Below are 22,687 nucleotides of genomic sequence, written 5' to 3'. Positions count from 1 at the left end.
CGCTTTGCAAATATATTCTATGCTTTAGACACACACACAGTGCGAGGCCACGGCTTGAACACTGAAATACTAACACAGACAGGAATGTCAAACTGTGCAGAAATACATTGTTTTTCTCTCTCACTAAGTCCTTGAAGTCGAGCAGAAGCCGCATCTAATCAGTAATCCAGGTGCCGGTTTGTCTTGCAAGTGCTGTTGTAAAAGGCAGTTAAGCATGAATTATATTCTCCTAGCGGTGCTCCTTCGCGGAGAGTGGTATATTCGAATGGATTGTGTCCTCCCACGTATTCCTCATCTTAGATATATTCGGCAGCTTGCTGCTTCTTATAGAAAAATTTTCGGCAGCATGCGCTGTGCTCGAGGCCGTGTAGCTTGGTCCCTCGAAGGCCGCCGTCGAGCCTCGACATCATCCGTCGTATTAAGGGCTCTAGCCGGGCCGTTGGTTCAGCTCCGTTTTTTCAGAGCTTCTGCTTCGTGTATCGAAACGGCGCATCAGTTTTCTCATCAAGAAATGTCTTCTTCCTCAATCCCGACAACACCCAAGACGGGTTTTAAAAAAGTGTCTCCAACGCAGAAGAAAGATGTGCTTTACGGATCCTTACCGCAACTGTCTTTGGTGCCTTAGTCCTGATCACCGAGTCGATGAGTGCGGGTCGTGTCAGGCGATGTCGAACAAGGCTCTTAAGGAACGCCAAGGTAAGCTAGCGGTGAGGGAAGAGTCTTTCAAGTCTGTAAAAAGACTAAAAGACTCAAGATAAAAAAATCTTGTTATGAGTCGAGGCGATCGAGGTTGAAAAGTCGCTCAAAGAAGTCCTCTTCTTTTTCATCAAAAAAATGAAAAATGCGACGTCATAGATCTTAATCCTCTTCTTCTTCCTCTCCCGACAGAAGGTTAATTTCTTGTCCTTCTAAACATGATTCCCTAAACAAATGGGAGGCCTTTAGGGTTTCAATACTAAAAAATGTTGACAAGGCGGCCCAACCCCCTCAAAAAAGTTGCATGAAGAGCATGCCCCTGTCCACTCTAAAAGTGACAGAGGGAAATCTAAAACGTCTCACGCTAAATCCGACAAAAAGTCGAGGGCGTCCTCGGACGATGATTCTCCAGCGCCTCATGAGACTATACAGAAACCTTCGGTGCATAAATCGAGGTTGCCTCATCGTCGAAGTCAGCTATCGACTCAACGCGTCCTTCGACATCATCGAAGCTAAAAATGGAGTCGATACCTTCGACCTCGGCATCAAAGCCTTACTCGACATCGAAGCCCTCCTCGATGACCTCGGGGATTCCTTCGAACATATCAAAGCCATTGTCGATTCCGTTGACGGCTTTGACGGAGAAATCTTTTATACTGGTTCCCATAACGACAACTATGGCTAAAGCTAGGTCTATTCCACCTTTACCAGAAAAAAATGTCCACCCTCATCCCAGGCATGAATTTTATAAATCTGTCTGCTATTTTTGAGGAACAAACCTCTGATGAGGAAATTACATCAGCTGGTGTTCGATTTGGGACAAGAGAAATCCCCGAGGAACTAGTAGATCCTAATTCAAAAATGACAGACCTTTATGACTGCCTACAGTCGGCCAGTGGCCTAGATACCTCACCTGAGGTAGAATTTGAAAGACCTGACCCCACTGACCATGCTGAACCGGGGTATAGGAACCTCATCGGAAGAGTGATAGATTTTATGGGGTGGAAGTCAGTGTCTCCAAGATATGACCAGGACGACTTAACTGATATAATTGATGAAGGACCTCAATAAGACCCAGTCCTTCCTTTCCACAAAGCTCTTCAAAAGAGAGTTATGACAAATTGGGAGACCCCTGAGTCTTTACCAGCTGTAAACAATACATTTGTAGGAATGTATAGACCTGCTCCCTCGGATCCAGAGTATTTGTCAAAGCACCCTTCACCTGAAAGCTTGGTGATTCAAGCTGCAACTGCAAATAGACAATCGGCTTATCTCTCCATGCCCCCTGACAGGGACGACAAAAAGATTGACGCCTGGGTGAGGAAAGCTTTTACTTCCTGTAGTGTGGCCCTTAAATCTACTAATGTGACTTGTACATTAGCTAGGTTTACTTACACCCTGTGGAGCTGTTTAGATGCAGCGGCTGATCACATCCTGGAGGGTGACGAGTGGCATGGTTTTCTGGCGATAGTAAAGGATGGGAAGGAGGCTATGGAGGAGTGTCTCAAGTCAGGACTGGATACTGCAGAGTATAAGCAGATCCATGGCATCTAGCGCAGTATTGCATAGATTCGCATGGCTAAGGAAATCTGGCTTTCCATCTGATGTACAGTCCAGATTACTTAATATGCCCTTTGACAGCTTGAGGTTGTTTGTCAGCAAGGCGGACGAGAGCTTGGAGAAGCTGCAGACCTCGAAAGCGGCAGCAAAATCACTCAGCGCTGCTATAAGGCAACCTCAGCAACACTCTTACGCAGGCTCATCTTCCTGGAAGAGTCGCCCTTTTTGCTTCTATTCCTCTTTTGGAAAAGGGAGGGGGCAGGCCAGTCAGAGAGGACAACAATGAAAACCCTTTCGTGGTGGAAAAGGGAGAGGCGCTAAATCAGCCACAGCAGTGGCTACTACCTCCTCAGCCTGTACCCACAAGACCCCGGTGGGAGGCAGAATCTTTCTGTATCTGGACGAATGGTGGGGCATTACGTCAGATGCCTGGGCACTAGAGATAGTGACCCATGGTTACTGTCTTCCTTTTCATCATAGGCCTCAAGATCATCCACCGGGAGCCAACTCTGTCAAAATTCCAGACCTGCTCCTTGTGCAGGAGATTTTAACCCTGCCAGAGAGAGGTGCAATAGAACATGTACCTGTAACGGAGAGGAACCAAGGGTTGGTACTCCCCTTATTTTCTCATTCCCAAAAAGGACAGAGGATTGAGACCCATCTTGGACTTGAGAAATTTGAACAAATTCGTGGTGACCCTTTCTCAGATCCTTCAGGCTCTTCAGCTTCAGTACTGGCTGGTTTCATTGGACCTTCAGGATGCTTACTTTCATGTGCCAATTCATCTCAAACACAGAAAGTGTCACGGCTCGCTCCCTTCGCTCCCGTTCCCGCCACTTGGGGGCATGTTTTGGGGTTTATTCCCTACTGGACATTTCCTCCGAACCTTATGCTACAGTGTCCTGATGAATTGGGAGCGCTAAAACCTTATTTCCCAAATTACTTCCCTTCTGGATCCATTCCAGGTTTTTGGCAGCCAGCATGCTACTGCTACTTTAATCAAATGACTATGCTTCCCAGAATGCCTGGCTCACTGCTTCACCTCCTCCCTTGCAGGACAAGGCTGGGTGGAGGATAGGCAACACCTGTGGCTGCAGGTGCAGCAGGCGGCACGCCTGAGGGGTGTGCTCGTTAAGCAGCTTTAAAAGCCTCAGTTTGCTTCAGTCCAGCGCTGGTCATTGTTGCTGTGTTCCTGTTGTGACTGGTCCCTTGTTCCTTGTTCCTAGCTTTTGTGCCTAGTACCTAGTTCTTGTTCCTTGTTCCTAGCTTTTGTGCCTAGTACCTAGTTCCTGTTCATTGTTCCTAGCGTTTGTGCCTAGCACCTAGTTCCTGTTCCATTCCTAGCGTTTGTGCCGAGTTCCTAGTTCCTGTTCCTTGTTCCTAGCTTTTGTGCCTAGTTCCTGTTTCTTGTTCCTCTGCCCTAGATTTCGGATTCTTGTGCTTAATTGATTTCTGCTCACTGGATTTCCCTTTCTGTCTTCCTCTGTCTGCAGGCAGCCTGTCTCTGTGCTTTACCCTTTGATGCTGCCCAATTCGCCTGTGTTTTCTGTTTCTTTGTTGCTGTCCTTTGCTACTGAAAAACCTGATGCTTTAGTCTTTCCCTTTATAGATTTAGCTTCCTGCCTCAAGGTTTCCTTTTGTGATATCATTTTCCCTGCTCCTGATCCTTACTTTCTATTGGGATCCATTCCATGTTTTCCATCTCACTTCTGCATTCATTTCCCATGGATTATTAGGTGTGGGTGTTATTGTAACTAGTCCCAGTGTAAATGCCCTTTTGTTTCCTCACTAATTTATATCACTATTTGTACTCGCCCCTTGACTAGGGTCTTATGTATTTAGTTTCCTCCACCCATTGCTGTTATAGCCTTCAGGGTTCCTGTTTGATCAACTGGGTTCGTGAGTTTACTGACATTCAAGTGGTCTTTCCGGTCCTCGTGAGTACAGTTTCTAAGTTCCTTATTCTGTATCATCCAGAGTGTCAGCTCACAGATCCTGTCCTTGCTTGCCCTCTACGTGGGTTTAGCGCTGTCAGTATCTGTAATAGCATAGTGGGTAAGGAGTTTGCCGACTTTCCTTTCAGTCATAAGGAGGTTCTAAGTGCTTACCCCACATTCCTTTTCATATATAGGTATTATTGTTTCTCCTGGGTTTTAGTATACACAAGTCTTGGGTTTTGTATGCACATATTTAGATTCAAAGTTGTACACTGTGAGATTCCGTGCACATTACCTTCTTCCTTTCTTAACAGAATGACCAGCCGTTATTCCTGTTTGAATATGGCCAGTTTAAGAAAGAAAGGCAGCAAGGTAACTAACAAGTTAGTACAGAAAGTTTCCCCTAAGTCTACCTGTGACAATCAAATCATTGATCCTGACTTAAAAGAACTCCTTGATACAAATGGGTATTTACGCGCTGAGTATTTTACCCACAGGATGGCCCATCGTACATTGCCTGATCCTAGTTCTGTCTTTAATTTTGATCCAGATTCTATGTCCGCACAAGCCTTAGCAGCGGAAAACAACACACTGTTAGATTTATTACACACGAGAACGTCTGTTGTTGAACCCCATGATTCCGGTTGTGCTTTACCTCAGATTGAACAGTTTCATGATTCAAACATAAAGAATGGAGGGGTTCATTGCATATCTTCTGTTTTCAGCCCTCAGTCAACTGCTTACTCCTCTGCACAAGTACTTACTGTAGTCCCTAATGTCAAGAGGTCTGATGTCAGTAGTCTGCTTAAGGGTAACACAGACCAAGTCGGTAAGAGTGAGTATAGATCACAAAACCTGCAAGCAGCAAAAGACAATGTACAATCAGTGCACACCCGGATGGTTAGGGCAGGATCCAGCTCTGATGCCACCATGCCTTCCCCTGTGCCTACTGATAGGGATGTACAGTTAAGGCGGGGCATGCTAAAAGCTGAACTTGAGGAGTTAAAACAAAAATACATTACTTTACTAGAGGAGAATAAGACTTTACAGTCTTTTCTGAATACACCTCAAACTTTATCAGTTGATGAAGTGAATACTGTTCAATCCCTGAGTGCGGAGGTTTTTGTAGGTCATGATACTTGTCAATATGAAGATTCTATTGGGAGTGAAAGTTCTCTTTCTAGCACAACACTTATTCAGGGCACAGGTTCTGACAATTGTTCTACCGTCAGGAATTACAGTTAACTGAAGATTTACAAGCCACTCCTTTACCTAAGATTTCCTGTTTAGCAGTCAGTCATAATTCTGAGCTTGAACACATACATGCTTCTGATTCCCAAACACAATCCACAATGGTGGCATACACAGAATCAGTCACTACTGTAGGCTTAGGTTCAGCCCTTGATCTAGCTGCTGACACTGAAGTAGACATTCAAGCTGATGTGGAAAACGATGCTACCTCTGTGTTCGCTCCTCCTTCTGCCAATTTTTGTCTCAATGAACAGTCAAAGACAGTACAAGATTCATGTTTTGATGGACTCATTCCACAGTATACTGAACCAAAGACCCGGCAGGCAATTCCTGAACTGTTGATTGTTAATATGCCACTCTCAGAAGCTAAGTCAGAGGAATGGACATTTGACGAAATCCTGATTAACAGAGACTTTACTATGGTGATTCCTCTGGTTGATTTTGACTTTTACAAAGGAAGAGACTCTGTGTCATCCACTAAGGAGAGGGACGGCATGGTTACAGCTCAGTCTTTGGTTACTGGTGCCAAGGAGTCAACTGCCCTAAAGGTGCATTCCATTCCTGAGCCACAAATGTGTCTGTTGACTTCTGGGACTTCTGTTTGTCCTCCTACAACCATTGACTCTTCGATTATCCAGTCCATGGCTCTGCAGTCATCATTGTCTAACGTGTCTTCAATCAATGAACAATTGCTATGTCTGCCAATCACTCAAGAGCCTTCACCATGTACGTGGTCAGAGTCAAAGACCTTGACAAGTTTGTCATCAGCTAACGAGACGGCTCCAGCTTGCATGCCCTCAGCCTCTGTATTTCCTCTGGCATGCCTGTTTTCGGCTACAGTGACTCATCCAGCGGATTATCCTTCAGCCATGGAGCCTCCGGTAGCACATCCTGAGTGCCTGTCTTCGGTCCCAGAGCCTACTGCTAATTTGGCTTCAGTTCATGAAAGACCTGTATCCTGCTCAGCCTCGCTGCCAATATCGGAGGTGCACCTGTCTGCTCTGTTTGATCGTGTTGCAGATTCATCTACTTCAGAGCTACCTCCTAAATCCCAACCATTTATTACGGATGAACGTCCAATCTGCCCTTCTTGTGCTTCAGGAGGATCACCAGAAGGCCTGCCTTTTACACAAGTTAATTCTCCCAACTGCTTGACTGTAGAATCAGCACCTCCCGCATATGCTACATCTGAGTCTGAATCTTCTGCCAGAAACATCAAGCTGGATCACGACTCGGGAGGGCCTTACATGCAAGGCCGTTGGACTTGCCTGGAGTGTTACAAATGGGAGACGGATACCATCCGCCATGGCCCAGACATCGAACAAGTAGCCAACCAGGATAACGGGCTGGACGGTTCACATTTGGGGGCCGGTTTGGATCAGCCGCTTGACAGCCTTTTTGTTGCCGGATCCCACATGAGCCTGAAGGAAGGGACGGGCACGGCCCCCCCAACTGCTGCACCATTCGGGTGCTAGTAGCCAAAGGAAGGATATGACTGCTGCAGTTCAAAATGTGCCCGTTATTGCTCCTGCTGCGAATGTGCCTGATGTGCCAAGTACTGCGTCTATCACTCCTATCGGTATGCCAAACGTTCCTGCGGTTGTATTCCATGTGCAACAAGGTGGCTACATGACTGACACCAGGAGTGCCAACCTCGTACAACCCATTGGACTTCCAGGCCCCCAAGGCGTGGGACAGATGCAGTCGAACCTTGGTCACCCTCAACCACAGGCCTTTAATCAAATGGATGATGAGAGAAGATCCGAACCTCTACCTCGGCCGCCACCTTCTTTGTCTAAACATGAACATTTCCTGAAACCTGCTGATTTCTCACCTCCTGTGTGTCCGCTCTCAGCAGGGGGGCTACCAGAGCATCAATCATTGTCCAAAGCATGTTGCACCAGCCTGCCTCCCTCCTCAATGATGTAGGAGTGTTCGCTCCCAGAGACTGAGCTTCCTGGACCTTCCAAATCTGCTTCAGGTCCTGCAAGTCCTTCATGCCTTTCTTCGACCCATGAGTCTCTTCCTCACCGAAAACCTGCCTATGGCTCTTATAGACTGCGGCCTGATTCTATTCATTCCAGTCCTTCTGCTTCTGCCCGTGGGTCATCGTTTCCGTCAGTGCCACTTCTGAAGACAAAGCGCTCCTGTCATGGAAAGAAGATGTTTTGTGCGAGTAACGGCCGCCTGGAGTCGGCCGTGGGAGGGGGTATAGTGTCACGGCTCGCTCCCTTCGCTCCCGTTCCCGCCACTTGGGGGCATGTTTTGGGGTTTATTCCCTACTGGACATTTCCTCCGAACCTTATGCTACAGTGTCCTGATGAATTGGGAGCGCTAAAACCTTATTTCCCAAATTACTTCCCTTCCGGATCCATTCCAGGTTTTTGGCAGCCAGCATGCTACTGCTACTTTAATCAAATGACTATGCTTCCCAGAATGCCTGGCTCACTGCTTCACCTCCTCCCTTGCAGGACAAGGCTGGGTGGAGGATAGGCAACACCTGTGGCTGCAGGTGCAGCAGGCGGCACGCCTGAGGGGTGTGCTCGTTAAGCAGCTTTAAAAGCCTCAGTTTGCTTCAGTCCAGCGCTGGTCATTGTTGCTGTGTTCCTGTTCTGACTGGTCCCTTGTTCCTTGTTCCTTGTTCCTAGCTTTTGTGCCTAGTACCTAGTTCTTGTTCCTTGTTCCTAGCTTTTGTGCCTAGTACCTAGTTCCTGTTCATTGTTCCTAGCGTTTGTGCCGAGTTCCTAGTTCCTGTTCCTTGTTCCTAGCTTTTGTGCCTAGTGCCCAGTTCCTGTTTCTTGTTCCTCTGCCCTAGATTTCGGATTCTTGTGCTTAATTGATTTCTGCTCACTGGATTTCCCTTTCTGTCTTCCTCTGTCTGCAGGCAGCCTGTCTCTGTGCTTTACCCTTTGATGCTGCCCAATTCGCCTGTCTTTTCTGTTTCTTTGTTGCTGTCCTTTGCTACTGAAAAACCTGATGCTTTAGTCTTTCCCTTTATAGATTTAGCTTCCTGCCTCACGGTTTCCTTTTGTGATATCATTTTCCCTGCTCCTGATCCTTACTTTCTATTGGGATCCATTCCATGTTTTCCATCTCACTTCTGCATTCATTTCCCATGGATTATTAGGTGTGGGTGTTATTGTAACTAGTCCCAGTGTAAATGCCCTTTTGTTTCCTCACTAATTTATATCACTATTTGTACTCGCCCCTTGACTAGGGTCTTATGTATTTAGTTTCCTCCACCCATTGCTGTTATAGCCTTCAGGGTTCCTGTTTGATCAACTGGGTTCGTGAGTTTACTGACATTCAAGTGGTCTTTCCGGTCCTCGTGAGTACAGTTTCTAAGTTCCTTATTTTGTATCTGTTACACAGTTGATGGTCGTGCAGAGTATGGGCTATCCCTCTGTCCCCAAATATCAAACTGACATCCACAGTAATACCTGTCAGAATGAATGTTAGGGCCAAAGATGGTAGTCCGTGGAGTCAGGACGCAGGAACAACCGGAAGAACCCCTGGAGCGCTGTAAGGGAAGGTATATGGTTATGTAATGTTACAGAATGCAGTATCTGAGTATAAACACCCGAACCACTGAAATACCTGTGAGTGTTGGAGCGTGGACCCAGGGAGGTTCTAAGGACAACAGGTCCGGGTGAAGCTTGATAAAGTCCTGGCAGGCAACCACCTAAGGCAGGACCGAGGTCCAAAACAAATAAGGGCTAGACACAAGGCAGTCCGTAGAGCAGCGTGGAGGTCGGCAACAGATGATCAAAGTTCCAAGGCAAGTAAGGGCAAGACACGAGGCAGTCCGTTATGGGAAAACAGTTCGGCAGCCAAATATATCCAAAGTTCCAAAGTTGACAGGGTTTAGACGAAGAATAATCCGTAGTACAAAAGCCGTGGTCCAAAGTGAAAAAAAGTCCTGAACGAAGCGCGAGCGACACGTGATCCCAAAAGAACAGCTGTGAAGCAAGGCTGTCAGTAACTGGACTCCTTTTATCCGACGTAGGGAAACACGTGACAACGGTCACGTGACGCAAGTTACCAAAGCGTTGCAGTATTGCTAGGCAACTAGTCACGTGATCCGCGCCATGTTGTGTCGGACAGTCCTCCGTGAACAGCGTGATTGTTTGTGATGAAGGAGCCTCCAATTAACTTGCCACAAACGTGAAGGGCGATAAACTCCAGTTTTGTCAAGCGTGCCATGTCGTGCCCTACAGTGTGGAACCTGTTGAGGCAGTAAGGTACCTCTGTTGGGATGTGTGGATTTGAGTGCTGCTTGAGAGGAGGACATAGAGGGGCGTGTCTTTTGTGCGGGGGGCGGTGTGACAGTATCATCCAGAGTGTCAGCTCACAGATCCTGCCCTTGCTTGCCCTCTACGTGGGTTTAGCGCTGTCAGTATCTGTAATAGCATAGTGGGTAAGGAGTTTGCCGATTTTCCTTTCAGTCATAAGGAGGTTCTAAGTGCTTACCCCACATTCCTTTTCATATATAGGTATTATTGTTTCTCCTGGGTTTAGTATACACAAGTCTTGGGTTTTGTATGCACATATTTAGATTCAAAGTTGTGCACTGTGAGATTCCGTGCACATTGCCTTCTTCCTTTCTTAACAGAAAGTACCTGAGGCTTGCAATTGGCGGATCTCACTATCAGTTTCGGGTTTTGCCATTTGGGCTGACCTCCGCCCCGAGGGTCTTCATCAAACTAATGGCGGTGATGGCAGCGAGTCTCGGGAGGGAGGTGATTCACATCTACCCTTATCTGGACGATTGGCTGATCAGGGCAAGTTCACCCGAACGGGCTCAGGAACATCAAGCCATGACCTGTCACTTCCTACACAAACCGGGCTTCGCCCTAACTTACAAGAAGTCACAAATGATTCAGAGCCAAAGACTCCAATTCATCGGAGCGGTCCTGTACACCACCTCAGGGAAAGCCTCGCCTCCCGAGGAAAGAGTTCACCACATTCTCGAGATGGTAATAAAATTTCAGAATGCCCAACATCTACCGGCGTTCGAATTCCTAAGATTGGTAGGCCTCATGGTATCCTTCATTTTTCTGGTGCCAGAGGCTCGACTGAGAATGAGATCCTTGCAATGGGCCCTCGGGATTCAATGAGAGGCAATGCAGCTATGGTTCTGGGTAATGCAAGAAGGAATCTCTCTATCGGCAGTTGATTTAGCCGGAGAGCTGAACATGGCGGCGGACGTTCTGAGCAGGCAGAGCACAGTCTCCCACGAGTGGGAGCTAGCTCAGGAATTCCTTCAAGAGATCTTCTCCCATTGGGGAACCCTTCAAGTGGATCTGTTCGCGACTGGTGCCAACCGGAAGTGCGAACTGTATTGCTCAAGAGAATTTCCCCAGAGAGAAGCTCTAGGGGACGCGTTCGTAGTAGACTGGGTGTTTCCACGCGTTTCCTCCAGTCCCCGTAATTCCTCAAGTAATCAGGAGGTTGAGAAAGTTCAGGAGAACCATGATCCTAATTACCCCGGATTGGGCCAGGAGGACGTGTTACCCGGACCTTCTGGACATGTCCATCTGCCCTCCAATACGTCTTCCACAAAGATAGGATCTTCTCTCGCAAGAGGAAGATCGGGTTCTCCATCCAGAGGTCAAGACACTCAAACTTCACGCTTGGCTTCTGAGAGGTTGAGATATAAGGATTGGGACCTCCCGGATGACGTTATGGAGATTTTGCTTTCGGTCAGAAGGCCAGCAACAAAATCCTTATACCGGTGTCGTTGGAAGAAATTCAGTAACTGGTGCAGGGATAAGAATATGTATCCTTTTCAATGTACCACTCCAATGATGCGTTCCTTTCTATTACATTTAGCCAACTCAGGGCTCCAAGTTGGAACTATTAAAGGATATTTGGCAGCGCTATCTATCTTCAAGCGCTCCTCAGAAGAAGTTTCATATTTCAAAATACCTTTTAGTTATCCAATTTCTTAAAGGGTTAACAAATGTGTTCCCTCCTACACCCTTCCAAGTTCCCATTTGGGATTTAATTTTAGTTTTAAAGTTTATTATGTGTGCCCCTTTTGAGCCTTTACATTCTTGTCCTTTAAGGCTACTAACTTTAAAAACTGTTTTACTAGTGGCTCTAACTTCAGCCCGCAGGGTGCGTGAGTTGCAGGCGCTCTCTTGTAAGCCTCCTCACAGGATTTTCCAAAAGGATAAAGTTGTTTTAAAGGTCAAGCCTTTTTTCCTACCTAAAACAGTTTCAGATTTCCATCTGTCACAGAAGATCACTTTACCATCCTTTTTTCCTACTCCGCACGCTAGTAAAGAGGAGGAAAGATTCCACAGACTAGACCCAAAAAGGGCTCTCAGTTTCTACATATCTAGACTGGAAAGATTTAGACAAACAGATCAGTTGTTTGTCAGTTTCACTGGACACAAATTGGGCCTTGGTGCGTCCAAACAAACATTATGCAGATGGATTATCCTAGCAATATCTGAATGTTACGAATTTGCTGGGAAGGAGCCTCCAGATGGTTTAAGGGCTCATTCAACCAGGGGCATAGCAACTTCCACGGCTCTTCATAGGGGTGTCCCAGTGCAGGACATTTGTGCTGCGGCCACTTGGTCATCAATGCACACTTTTTCAAAACATTATTGTTTATGCACCACTTCTTACCAAGGAGGCCATTTTGCAAAAGCTGTCCTTCATTCAGTACATAATTAAAAAAACTATGGTACTCCCTCCTCGAAATTACAACTGCTGTGGGAGTCTATCTAAGATGAGGAATACGTGGGAGGACACAATCCATTCGAAGAACAAGTTACTTACCAACTGTAATGTTCTTTCGACTGGATGTTCCTCCCACGTATTCCTCATCGACCCTCCAAACCTACCCCTCCGTACAGTCTTTCGATTTTTGCACTTGTACTTCCTTAAGAGCCTGACATCTGCTGGCACAAAATACAACTGATGCGACCATTAACATCAAAAAAACAGAACTGAACCAACGGGCGCGGCTCAAGCCCTTTATACGACGGATGACGTCGACGGCGGCCTTCGAGGGACCAACTACTCGGCCTCGAACACAGCACCCTCTATTGAAATTTTTTCGGAAAGAAGCAGCAAGCTGCCGAATATATCTAAGATGAGGAATACGTGGTCGGAACATCCAGTCGAAAGAATGTTACAGTTGATAAGTAACTTGTTCTGCTTCAGAACTATCTGACCCTTAGCTCTTGAGCCGAAACACACAGATAACGTAGTAAGGAATGTTTCTCTGCTAAGAACATGATATCCTTGCCAAGCCAGAGCTCTATGTTTCCCATAACAGAAAGCTGTCTCTGCTGCCTTTGCTAAAATAACTATGTTTAGGCTGAATGAAAACTTGTCATAACGTGTTATAATAGTCATAATTGTCAATCACTGAACCCTAGCCTGTATGACATGTATGTGGGTGGATCAAATTGCCTTAACAAAGATTATGTCTAATGTATATATATTGCTGCTTGAGTGCTGCTCGCTCTCTCGCATCTCAGTGTTTGCGAACACACGTCGTGAGGTGTTGAGACCCAGTCGGCCGACTGAGAAACCTTTGCAATAAACCAGACTTGTTTGGAAAATGAACCTCGCGTGTGTCGTGTCATTATAGTATATGGTTATTGTGCCTTATTTTCCATATGCGATCTTTATGGCCTAGCAGCCAAACCAAGAGAGAGTCAAGGGAGCCCAACGCCACAGATCTGACACTATTTTAGCAAGAACGGGGGATAATTAACTTCAAAGAGTAGAGTCCAGTCCCTCGGAATCAGCACACCCAAGTAAGGCGTAGCCTCCCGCTCAATCCTAATACCCCCCAAAGAGACCTTCCCCTCCACCTCTGTATATGCTCTACTTGTAGGCATCAGACAAAATTTCGCTAGGTTGATCTTCAACCTGGAAAAAATGCACAAAGGCGTGAAACAGGTTAAGGAGATTTGGGAGCGAGTGTTGGAGATTGGTTACATATGCCAGGACGTCGTCCGCAAAAAGTGAAAGCTTAAAATCAAGGTCTCCACAGTGGACCCCTGCAATCCCCTGATGGAGTCTTACTGCTATGGCTAGGGGTTCCATCGCAAGGGCATAGAGAAGGGGTGAAATCGGACAGCCCTGCCGGATCCCCCTGAAAGGGAGATCGGAGCCGAGATAACCCCATTTACCGCCACCCTGGCAGTCGGGCCACTATACAGAGTTGCAATCCACCTGCAAAATCTCACCCCCAACCCCATTTTCTGCAAAACATTGCTCATGTAAGCCCACTCAACACGGTCGAAGGCCTTTTCTGAGTCTAATGACAAGAGATAGGGCTCCTCCCCTGTAAGGGCAACTTTGTGCATCTGACCCAGCGACTTCCTGATGTTATCTCCTCCTTGCCTCCTTGGAATAAAACACACCTGATCGCCGTGAACCAATGACGGAAGATGTTGGGCTAGCCTATTCTCCATAAGTTTGGCTAGTATCTTCACATCCGTGATGAGCAGGTTAAATAGAGCGGTAGGACTGACATTTTCTCTGATCTTTACCTCCCTTCGGGATGACAACAATACGGGCTGAAAGCATTGATTGTGGGAGATGGCCTGAGTCCAGGACACCGTTGAAGAGTCTAGACAGAAACGGGGCAAGGGCAGAGCAAAAGGATTTGTAAAAGAAAACCGTGAACCCAACATCCTCCGGGGTGGTACCTGAGTTCATCGAGTCGATAGTATCAATCACTTCCTGGGGCGTAATGGGCCTCTCTAGAGGGTCAGATTTCTCAGGGGGGAGGTAAGATACTGGCAAAGCATCTAGAAAACTGTCTACATCTGCCCCGTCCCCATTATATTCAGTTTTTTACAGGCGCTAATAATACATGCAGAATTGGTCTGCTATCCCCGGGTCTTCCCTACAACGCGCCCCATCTGAAAGGACTTGGGCGTCCACCCTCCTACTCTCTCTAAGCTCCCGAAGCTTCCACGGCAACATTTTGTTGGCTTTCTTACCCTTCTCCATGTATTTTTGCTTGAGGAAGGACAACTTCCTCTCAGTTCTCCCGACAAGGAGAGTAGCGAGCTTCGCTTTGAGTTGCTGGAGTTCAGCCCATTTCCCCGGGAACATCTGGGACTTTAACTTGCCCCCTGGTTGAATGGTTTCGATCTTGTCCCTAAGGAGTCACTCCTCTCTACCCCTCTCCTGCTTTCTCGCTGCTCCCAGTCCTATAAGAACACCCCTGATTGTGGCCTTAAAGGCCTCCCAGACCCCTTGCAACCCCATCTGCCCATCGTCATTGAATTTGAAGAACTCTTTTATGGCAGCTAGAGTGGACTGAGCTAACACCTTGTCCTTCAACAGGAGATCATTGCAGGTCCATCTCCCAGGCCCTATAGCTCTTAGGGGGATCCCCAACTGAACCTTGACCATATTGTGGTCAGACCAAGGGGTAACCTCCACTTTCACTTCCAAGATAATTCAGTAGAGCCCTTTATCAACAAAAATATAATCAATTCTAGAGAATGTCGAATGAGGTTTAAAAAAAAAAGTCTATAATGGCTCCTGGCCTTCTCGGGCCGGGTGAGAATCTCTGAGCCCTAACTCTTCATTAGTGGTCTGGAAAGAGGCTGCCAAGCGCCTCTGTAACTGAGAATCTATGCTAACTCGATCGGACAACCTGTTGCAGGCCAGGTCAAGTACCATATTAAAATTTGCCCCCACCACAAGCGCACCCTCAGTAAACGTTATCATTTTCGGCTTCACCTCTGACCAAAAGCGATCCTGACCATTAGGAGCACAGATAGAGATTAAAGTCACCTTGGCCCCTCGAATTTCCCCCTTAACCATTACATAACGACCCTCTAGATCTCTACATTAGGCTTTAGGGGTAAAGTGTGCTTTCTGGGAGATCACAACTGCCACTCCTCTTTTCTTGGCCTGGGATGACGCATGAAAAACCTTCTGTATTGACCTAGCCTTCAGAGAGGGCTCACCACACCTCACCCAGTGGGTTTCTTGAAGAAAGAGAAAGTCCAGCTTCAGCCTATTAATCTCCTTCACCACCAGAGTCCTCTTATAAGGAGAATTGAGACCCTGCGTATTCAGAGAGCCCATTGTCAGCGGGTGACTTAACTCAGCCATCTGGGAAGTCAAGTCTAGAATTTAATCCCCGGGAGCATGAGCTCCCTTGAGGTACCCTTCATGGCTGATTCTCCAACGGTCCCCCGTAACGTATATCCCACTCCAAAAAGCAGATACTCCAAATGGTTGGCGCAAACAAACATACCCTTCCTCCCCTCACCCCCCTCTTTCCCGAGCGCCTGGAATAGCTGCAACATTGAAATAGCCACACAACCAGGCCACCATGGGCCGCCTCCACCAGGGCAGCCAGCAACAAGTGAAACCACAACATTCTGAGCCCCCCCCAACACATGAACCAACATCAAGTGCACCCTTCAATCCCCCCTCCCTTCCAGTAATACTTAACAACTGGAAACAATCACCACCCCCATCACGGAGATTCGCAGACCGGGGTGCCCCCAGGGAACTCTAGGGTGGCCACCCTAGTGAGCGTCTCCCCTCAGCAGCCTTCAAGGCAACAAAGCAAAAACCCACAGGATCAAGTCAAGTAGCAGGCTGCTTAGGGGAGGGCGGTGTCACCTTTCTATATTTCCTGTGGCCTCAGATTCAAAATCTTTCTACAAACCCAGAAGCTTCACGGTGTTCCACACCCTCCCCTCTCCCACCCTCTTTACCAGGGTTCAAGGAGGAGTCTCCCAAAAGTTCACGAGTCACTCTTTGAATATCGGACTCCGTAACAAGGGAATATTTATTACCTTCAACTTCAAAAGAAATCGAAAATGGGTGACCCCACCTATATCTCATTCCTTTGGATTGCAGCCATTTCTTCAAGGGACTGCACAGTCTCCGACGTGAAAGGGTGAGAGCAGAAAGGTCTTGATAGATTGCAACTTTAGAGTGTTCCCATTCGATGCGGCCTTTTAATCACGCTAGCTCCAGGATTTTGGCTTTTTCAGAATAATAGTGGAATTTCACAAGGATTGATCTAGGGCCTTTAGCGAGAGCACCTGCGCTATGAGCTCTATCGATCGTTGGCTCGGTGGTGTTTCCCTCATCGAACAGTTTACTTATAATCGCTTTAACCACTCGTGCGATATCTGCCTGCATCTCCCCCTCCTGCTCCGGAATACCAAGGAACCTCAGGTTAGAGCGCTGCTCCCTGTTTTCCAAATCATCAAGTTTGAGGGTAACTTTCTCCTCTCCTCTGCAACTCTGCCTGATGCATGTCAAATTGAGTCTCGAGGAGGTCAATTGAAGTTTGATTAGCCTCCAGGGCCTGGACTCAGTCGTCAACAGCACCCACCTTTTTGTCTAATGAGTCAAGTCTTTTGCTGATGTCTGCTCTAAAACCACAGATCTCCTCCAACAGGGTCGCCATACTTCTGCTCATTGATTGGACTTCCATCACCTCTGGTTGGTTTGTGGACTGCATAGTATCTCTTTCCTTTGTCGGCTCGGGGATGCGCCAGAACATTTGTATGGACTGCGTCCAGTCCATCAAAAAATGAACGGGAGTCCTCTAGAGGTACCTCCACAGGCAAGACTGAGATCCCGCCGTTGGAAAGGTCTCAGAAAAAACCCTTGAGGGACTCCAAGGAACCTCAGGCCAGGCTACACAGAAAATCCACTGATGTCCCGGACCCCACGGCGGTACTAGAGACCAGAGGATCCGGCTGGACCTGGATACTCAGAAATGGCCGCCTGGGTTCCCGCATGTTGCACGGCACTCACACCCCCTCTCTCTTATATGTCGCTCCCGTCAGGCAAATATTGAGTCAGATTTTGGCAGATGGTCACTAGGCAAGACGCTCAGAGGCACGCTGCCAGGGTTTCCTCGACCACAGACAGTTATAGAGGGGGGATGTAGTGAATCAATTGCTTCGACCAGGGATGCAAGAGCGACAGCCCAGACAGACCCTTGGTGAGTGGCGAGCTGGAGAGAGCCAGAAGGGCTAACTGCTGTGGCACTCACAGTACCGAACTCTGATACTCAAATTGGATTCTGCCCTTCTGAGTCCAAAGGTTGGAAGGGGGAGTGGATGCCAGCCGGGACCGCACAGGGGGGGAATGAGGGCCGGTGCTCTTACTCTTCACACACAAGGCTCCAAGGTACCCATACGTCCAGAGGGGAGATTAAGCCAGGAGGGTAAAGATGATAACCTCACAATGCACAAACTGGGGGGGGCTTAATACAAACTGAGCAAACGGGGCTGGTGCTACTCCATGAGGCACAAAGTAGAGATTCTCTGCGAGTGGGGGTGGGAAGGTGTAGGGCCCAACACACACACACCTTAACAGTGTCTTGGGGGGGAGGGTGGGGCAGACCCTCACCTGCTCCAAGACTCCACCACTAAAGAGTCTCAGGCGATCCTGGTAGACGCCCAGTAGTCAGGTTTTTGCCTTTGAAGTCAGATTACCTGCACCGTCTCACGCAGGCACTGTGTAGCGGTCTCTGCCTCCTTACTTATTAGAATCTTCTCTCCCCTGTAGGCTGCACCAATGCCCTGATCGATTCTCCACGGGCCACCTAGGCAGCCCCATTGTTGCAATCCTCCACCAGGGCGCACGTACTGGCTACTGCCTTACGTCCTGGGGAGGTGTGCCTGGAGTGAGGGCGGGGGGCAAACCGTTGTCTTGATGCAGGACGGTCTTAATTGGAGTAGATTCGCTCTTCAGGGACGCTGAAGCACCCCACCTGCTGACATGAACCTCTCTGCTTTGACCCCCCCCAGGGGGGGAGTTCTCCAGCACTTTCTCAATCCAGGGGCCCCAGCGGTGCTCTCAACCTCTCTCCGAACCCAAGATGTTATGGCCAGAGAATCTGAAAATCCACAGCCCTTGGGGGCAATCCACTGCTGCGGCCACTTCCCACAGTCCTCTTCTCCGCACCCGGAAGGTGTTGCTTCCCACACTCCTCTTCTCCGCACCCGGAAGGTGTTGCAGCGAGTCACCGGCCGGCTAGATGAGCCTCCGTTTCCTGCGCTCCAGCCCACGTATTAGGAGCCAGATAACTTCTCCAATCTTGCTCGGCTGATCACTGTCGGCTCCAATCATGCAGCAGTGTAGAGGAGTCCCTCGGTTGCCCGCATGGGAGTCTCTGATAAGAAAGTCTACGAGGCGTGGGGGGAAGCTGGGGCTTCACTGCGCACGGGACCGTGCTTCTGAGGAGCGCAAACCTCGGGGGTGGGGGCTTGAGGTCCGACGTACACTCCCCACACACAAGACTCCCACCTCTGGGTCCGCAGGCAACCAGGCTCAAAGTTCTCCTAGCGCTGCTGCAGCAGCCCGCCGTCACACACTGCCGCCCAAGTCCCGCAGTCCGGACAAAGGGCTTCACTCAATACAAGTCCAGTTTACTGCTGCCGCAGGCCAGGCAACGGCCCTTCCCCCACCACGAAGCAGGTTAACTGGTTGCGGGCCCTCTGGCGGAAACAGCCTCCTGTCAGCTCCTGCTGTCAGCCTGACGACCGGCTCTAATCTCGGGTCTCCTGGCACCTCAGATACCGGGACTGCGCACAACAGCTGCATGGGGGGGGGTCACACAACCTCCGGGGGGTAGAGGATCCTCTACCACAGGATCTGGGGGGTCTCAGATCCCAAATTCAGGTGCCCCGGGGAGGAGACTGACTGAGACGCTTCAGCACATCTCGGCACCCCCTGGTGGCCTCTACAGTTTATTTTAAATGTATATTGCATTATTATTGTTTTTATAATGTGGTTATACATTTTTGTAATATGTATGCAAAAGGCTAGATTGTTGGCCAGAAGCATTAAATACAATTTAAAAAAAAGAATGTTTGATTCTTAAAAATATTTATGGCCCACATGAAGCAGGCATGGTATCAAGAGAGACACAGACTCAAACGTAACAGTTTGAAAACGTATTATAAAACTTTGTAGGGTTGGTGTAATGCCTAACCGTCCCTAACTCTAATGGGGTTGTTCCCTCAACTGATGCTTCTAAGAGCCGTCGATGTCTGTAAATCCAAATCCAAAGTCTGTCTCTGTCAAAACCTATACTTGCCCTCACACTTAAAACAAATGTAATGTTAGGTGGTCTTAAAGAAAAATGGTGATTCGAAAAGAATCGGATAGCCTTACCGTCAGGCCAGTTTTAAAAATAGTTCAACGCAAAAAGGGGTGGCCTTGGGATCTTCCAGGTAGGGCTCTTGTAGCAGGACCATACAGTTTACAATGTCTCTGGGTCTCTTGCGGTTACCTTCCCCAAGCTCTGACCCCTCTGTCTTTTCAACAATGTCTCAGAATTTCCTTTGAGCCTCTCGGGGTTCCTTTCCCTAAGCTTAGGCCTATTTGGCTCAAAAGGATTCACACTCTTCTTTATAATTCCTTTGGGTTCTGTCTCTCCTCCCCTCAAACTTAGGCTCCTTCTGGTCTTAAATGAAGGTGCCCAACTCCTTTAAGGCCTCTCAGGGCTCCCTTCACCAAACCTCAGTCTTTCTCCGTACACCAATGTCTTTCACAGTTTCCTTTGGGACTCTCAGGATTCCCTTCCCCAATCATAGATACCTCTTGTATCAAAAAGTTCACTTAAAAGTTCACAAACAAAAAACATCAAAAGTTCACCTTGTCAGGATGCTCTTCTGAAAGCACTGTTCTTTCTTGTGAGCGTTCAACAGCTTTTTCTTCAGTTTGGAGGATTTCGCTCCCACTTTTTTCTGTGTAGCTCCCCCTTTTTCCACCTTCTATCAAGTGGCGCTGTACACCTCCTTTGGTCAACTCTGGGTCGGTATCACAGACTTTCAAGAACGCACAGGGCTTTTGCTCCTTCCCATCCACGACCACTCTGATAACTGGCCCCTCTTCGTACACTCTTTGTATTCCTTCTGGCACCTTTTTTCTCTATGTGCCTCTTACACACTTTCCTTTTTCAATTTTTGTCTTTTCTGTGCCTCTTGTTGCCTGCACCTTTCTCACTTTTTCTTTCTTTCTTTCTTTCGGGTTGCTCACACCCTCTCTTTTCTTTCTTTTCGTCACAGCGCACTGTTTCTGCTTCTTCTGCCTCTCGCGCTCCTTTTTTCTTTTGCTTTCTCTTGCTTTTCAGTTATCGTGCCGCTTGCACTTTCCACTGCTACTGCTCGAGCCACCTGCACGCTACTGAGTTGCTCTCTCTCTCTCTCTCTCTCTCTCTCTCTCTCTCTCTCTCATGAAAGTCAACGAGTACCATGGCGCTGGTGGGCATTTTCCTCAGTATTTGTGTGTGTCGAGGTCAGGGTCTCCCCACCTGCCCCTCAGACACTCCTGGGACCTGCACACGTCCCGGAGGAACGACACGGCTCCCTCGCCACGCTGCAACCCCTCTGACACACCGGGTCAGCGTCCTGTCGCCCCGTTTTCCTCCGGATTCTCCGGGCTCCTCCTGCTGCAGTCTCCCGTTCCCTGGCTTCCACAATCCATCCAGCATCACCAGCTCGCTCATTCGTTTCCACCTTTTATACCGTAACTGAGGGTCAGTTGGAGTCAGGTGTGTATGGTTAGTGTCAAATGCCTGACCCTGCCTGACTCAATTAAAGGGACGGCCTAGTGGTGTGTAGTGTAGGCCTCTCCAGTAATCTTCCTCTGCACACTAATGTTCCTATGGGTAATCTTTCTAGCTCCCAGTTGCCTCTTCCTCGTCCCAATACATTTTGGAAATGGGGAAGGGGGGAGACGGGACAAAACGGAAATTGATAGTTATAAGCAGATTAATTATAGGGTGATTGACCGAGGAGAGCGGGGAATCCCCAGGCCCTGTTTTTATACAACAGAGGTGATTCCGCTTTTGGTTAATTACTCCCTAGCCCTGGGACCCTGCCATGAAAGTACTGGTTTTGACAGCACCCCTTATCGTCTGAAATGGGGGAAGACAAATAGGTGTTTGAGGTCAAAGCCATGCTTTTGTCTCAACTGACCCTCCTCACTGCCTGCTTCTTTTCTGGTATGTTATTTCCTCCTCCCTCTTCGATCAGGGACAGTGGGACCTGCAAATTCCATGAAGGCTTCAGGGATTTTCCTCCTTGCCTATCATCCCATTGGGATACCGCGTCTCACCTGGGGTTTTCCCATGAGTGCAACCCTGGACTCCCCAACCTAGATGATCCTCCTTCACTCGTCCACCTCCAGGGTTGGGATCCAACAGCGATGGCCCTCCCCAGGCCACCTGAATAGAGGATTCTCTGGGTCTACATGCTAGAGACCCCAGTGTTTCTCACACCCTCAAACCCACTCATAAGTAGAGGCGGAAATAGAGATAAATATTATGTGGAAGTTCTTTGGAAGAATGGAAAAGTGACAGTTTGGCCTTAGGCTTCAATGTGTTTCTGCTGTGGAGCTGCACTCTTATTTGGTGCTGCACCACTCGTCTTCCCCTCTGCATTCTGCTCCTGATTAGCCTCCTGAGTCTGTAGATGTATAGCGCTGCATCTATGTCTGAAGATGCATTAGATGCAGAGCTCAGGGATCATGATGGATAAATGCATGTTTTCTTGATACATAGAGACTTGAATGTAAATTACCTGTATGCAGTGACTTGTAGGTAGTGCAGAAGAAAATTGACTTTATTCATCATGGCTTGGAAAAGAAAGAGTGCAGTACTGGGTAAGCAAATGTTAAGCTGAATGCTGCATAGTTGTAAAGAGCAGGCAAGAAACAGGAACATGGGGAGGGCCATATTGCCGATCACACATGTTTTTATAAGATCAGGTTGGCAGCAGCTTCTAGATTTGGGCTGTCCTTCCATAGCCTCCTGCACGAAGGCAAATTTGTTTCCCTGACCGACCAGTTTACATCTGTTTAATACATTGCTTGGCTGTGTCTCAATACTTCTCACCCTCTTGTATTGTTTTGGCTTTATACATCAGGTGTGGGCAACGGATTTGGACCTCTCTTACAGTACCCAGCTGGCCCTCACTCAGCTCATGCTCTACATGACGAATGGGACACTGGATAGTGCTGCTACTAGTCTCCAGGTACCATCAGCACCAAAGGCACATGAGCGCCCAAGACATCGACGAGAGGAGCAGGTAGAACAGGTGAGAGCATCTCACTCTTTGAAGAGAGGCTGTGGCGGGGCCTGGGCTGGCTGGTGTATCTCATTGTGCCCTGGGACATGCAGAACGTTGTCCACGAAATCTCTCTCTGCCTATCTGTCAACCATTTTATCTGTTTGTCTAGAGTTTTCATTTTTCGAAGTCCGTTGA

The 22,687-nt window shown here is 48.1% G+C and overlaps 1 protein-coding gene across 2 annotated transcripts in view; it reads left to right on the top strand.

Moving 5' to 3' along the window:
• The window catches only part of IQCH (IQ motif containing H), a 1,923,049-nt gene that overhangs the window by 1,474,587 nt on the left and 425,775 nt on the right, over positions 1 to 22,687 (top strand). For both annotated transcript variants that reach the window (XM_069625132.1, XM_069625131.1), the window contains one exon: positions 22,349 to 22,519. In XM_069625132.1, the coding sequence (XP_069481233.1) occupies positions 22,349 to 22,519 (171 nt within the window). The remainder of the gene's footprint in view (positions 1 to 22,348; positions 22,520 to 22,687) is intronic.

The sequence above is a fragment of the Ambystoma mexicanum genome, chromosome 11 (genome assembly GCF_040938575.1).
Source record: "Ambystoma mexicanum isolate Mex_15411 chromosome 11, UKY_AmexF1_1, whole genome shotgun sequence".
NCBI classification, from domain to species: domain Eukaryota; kingdom Metazoa; phylum Chordata; class Amphibia; order Caudata; family Ambystomatidae; genus Ambystoma; species Ambystoma mexicanum.
Note: the sequence above shows the minus strand (reverse complement) of the source record. Positions and strands in the feature narration are given on the sequence as shown.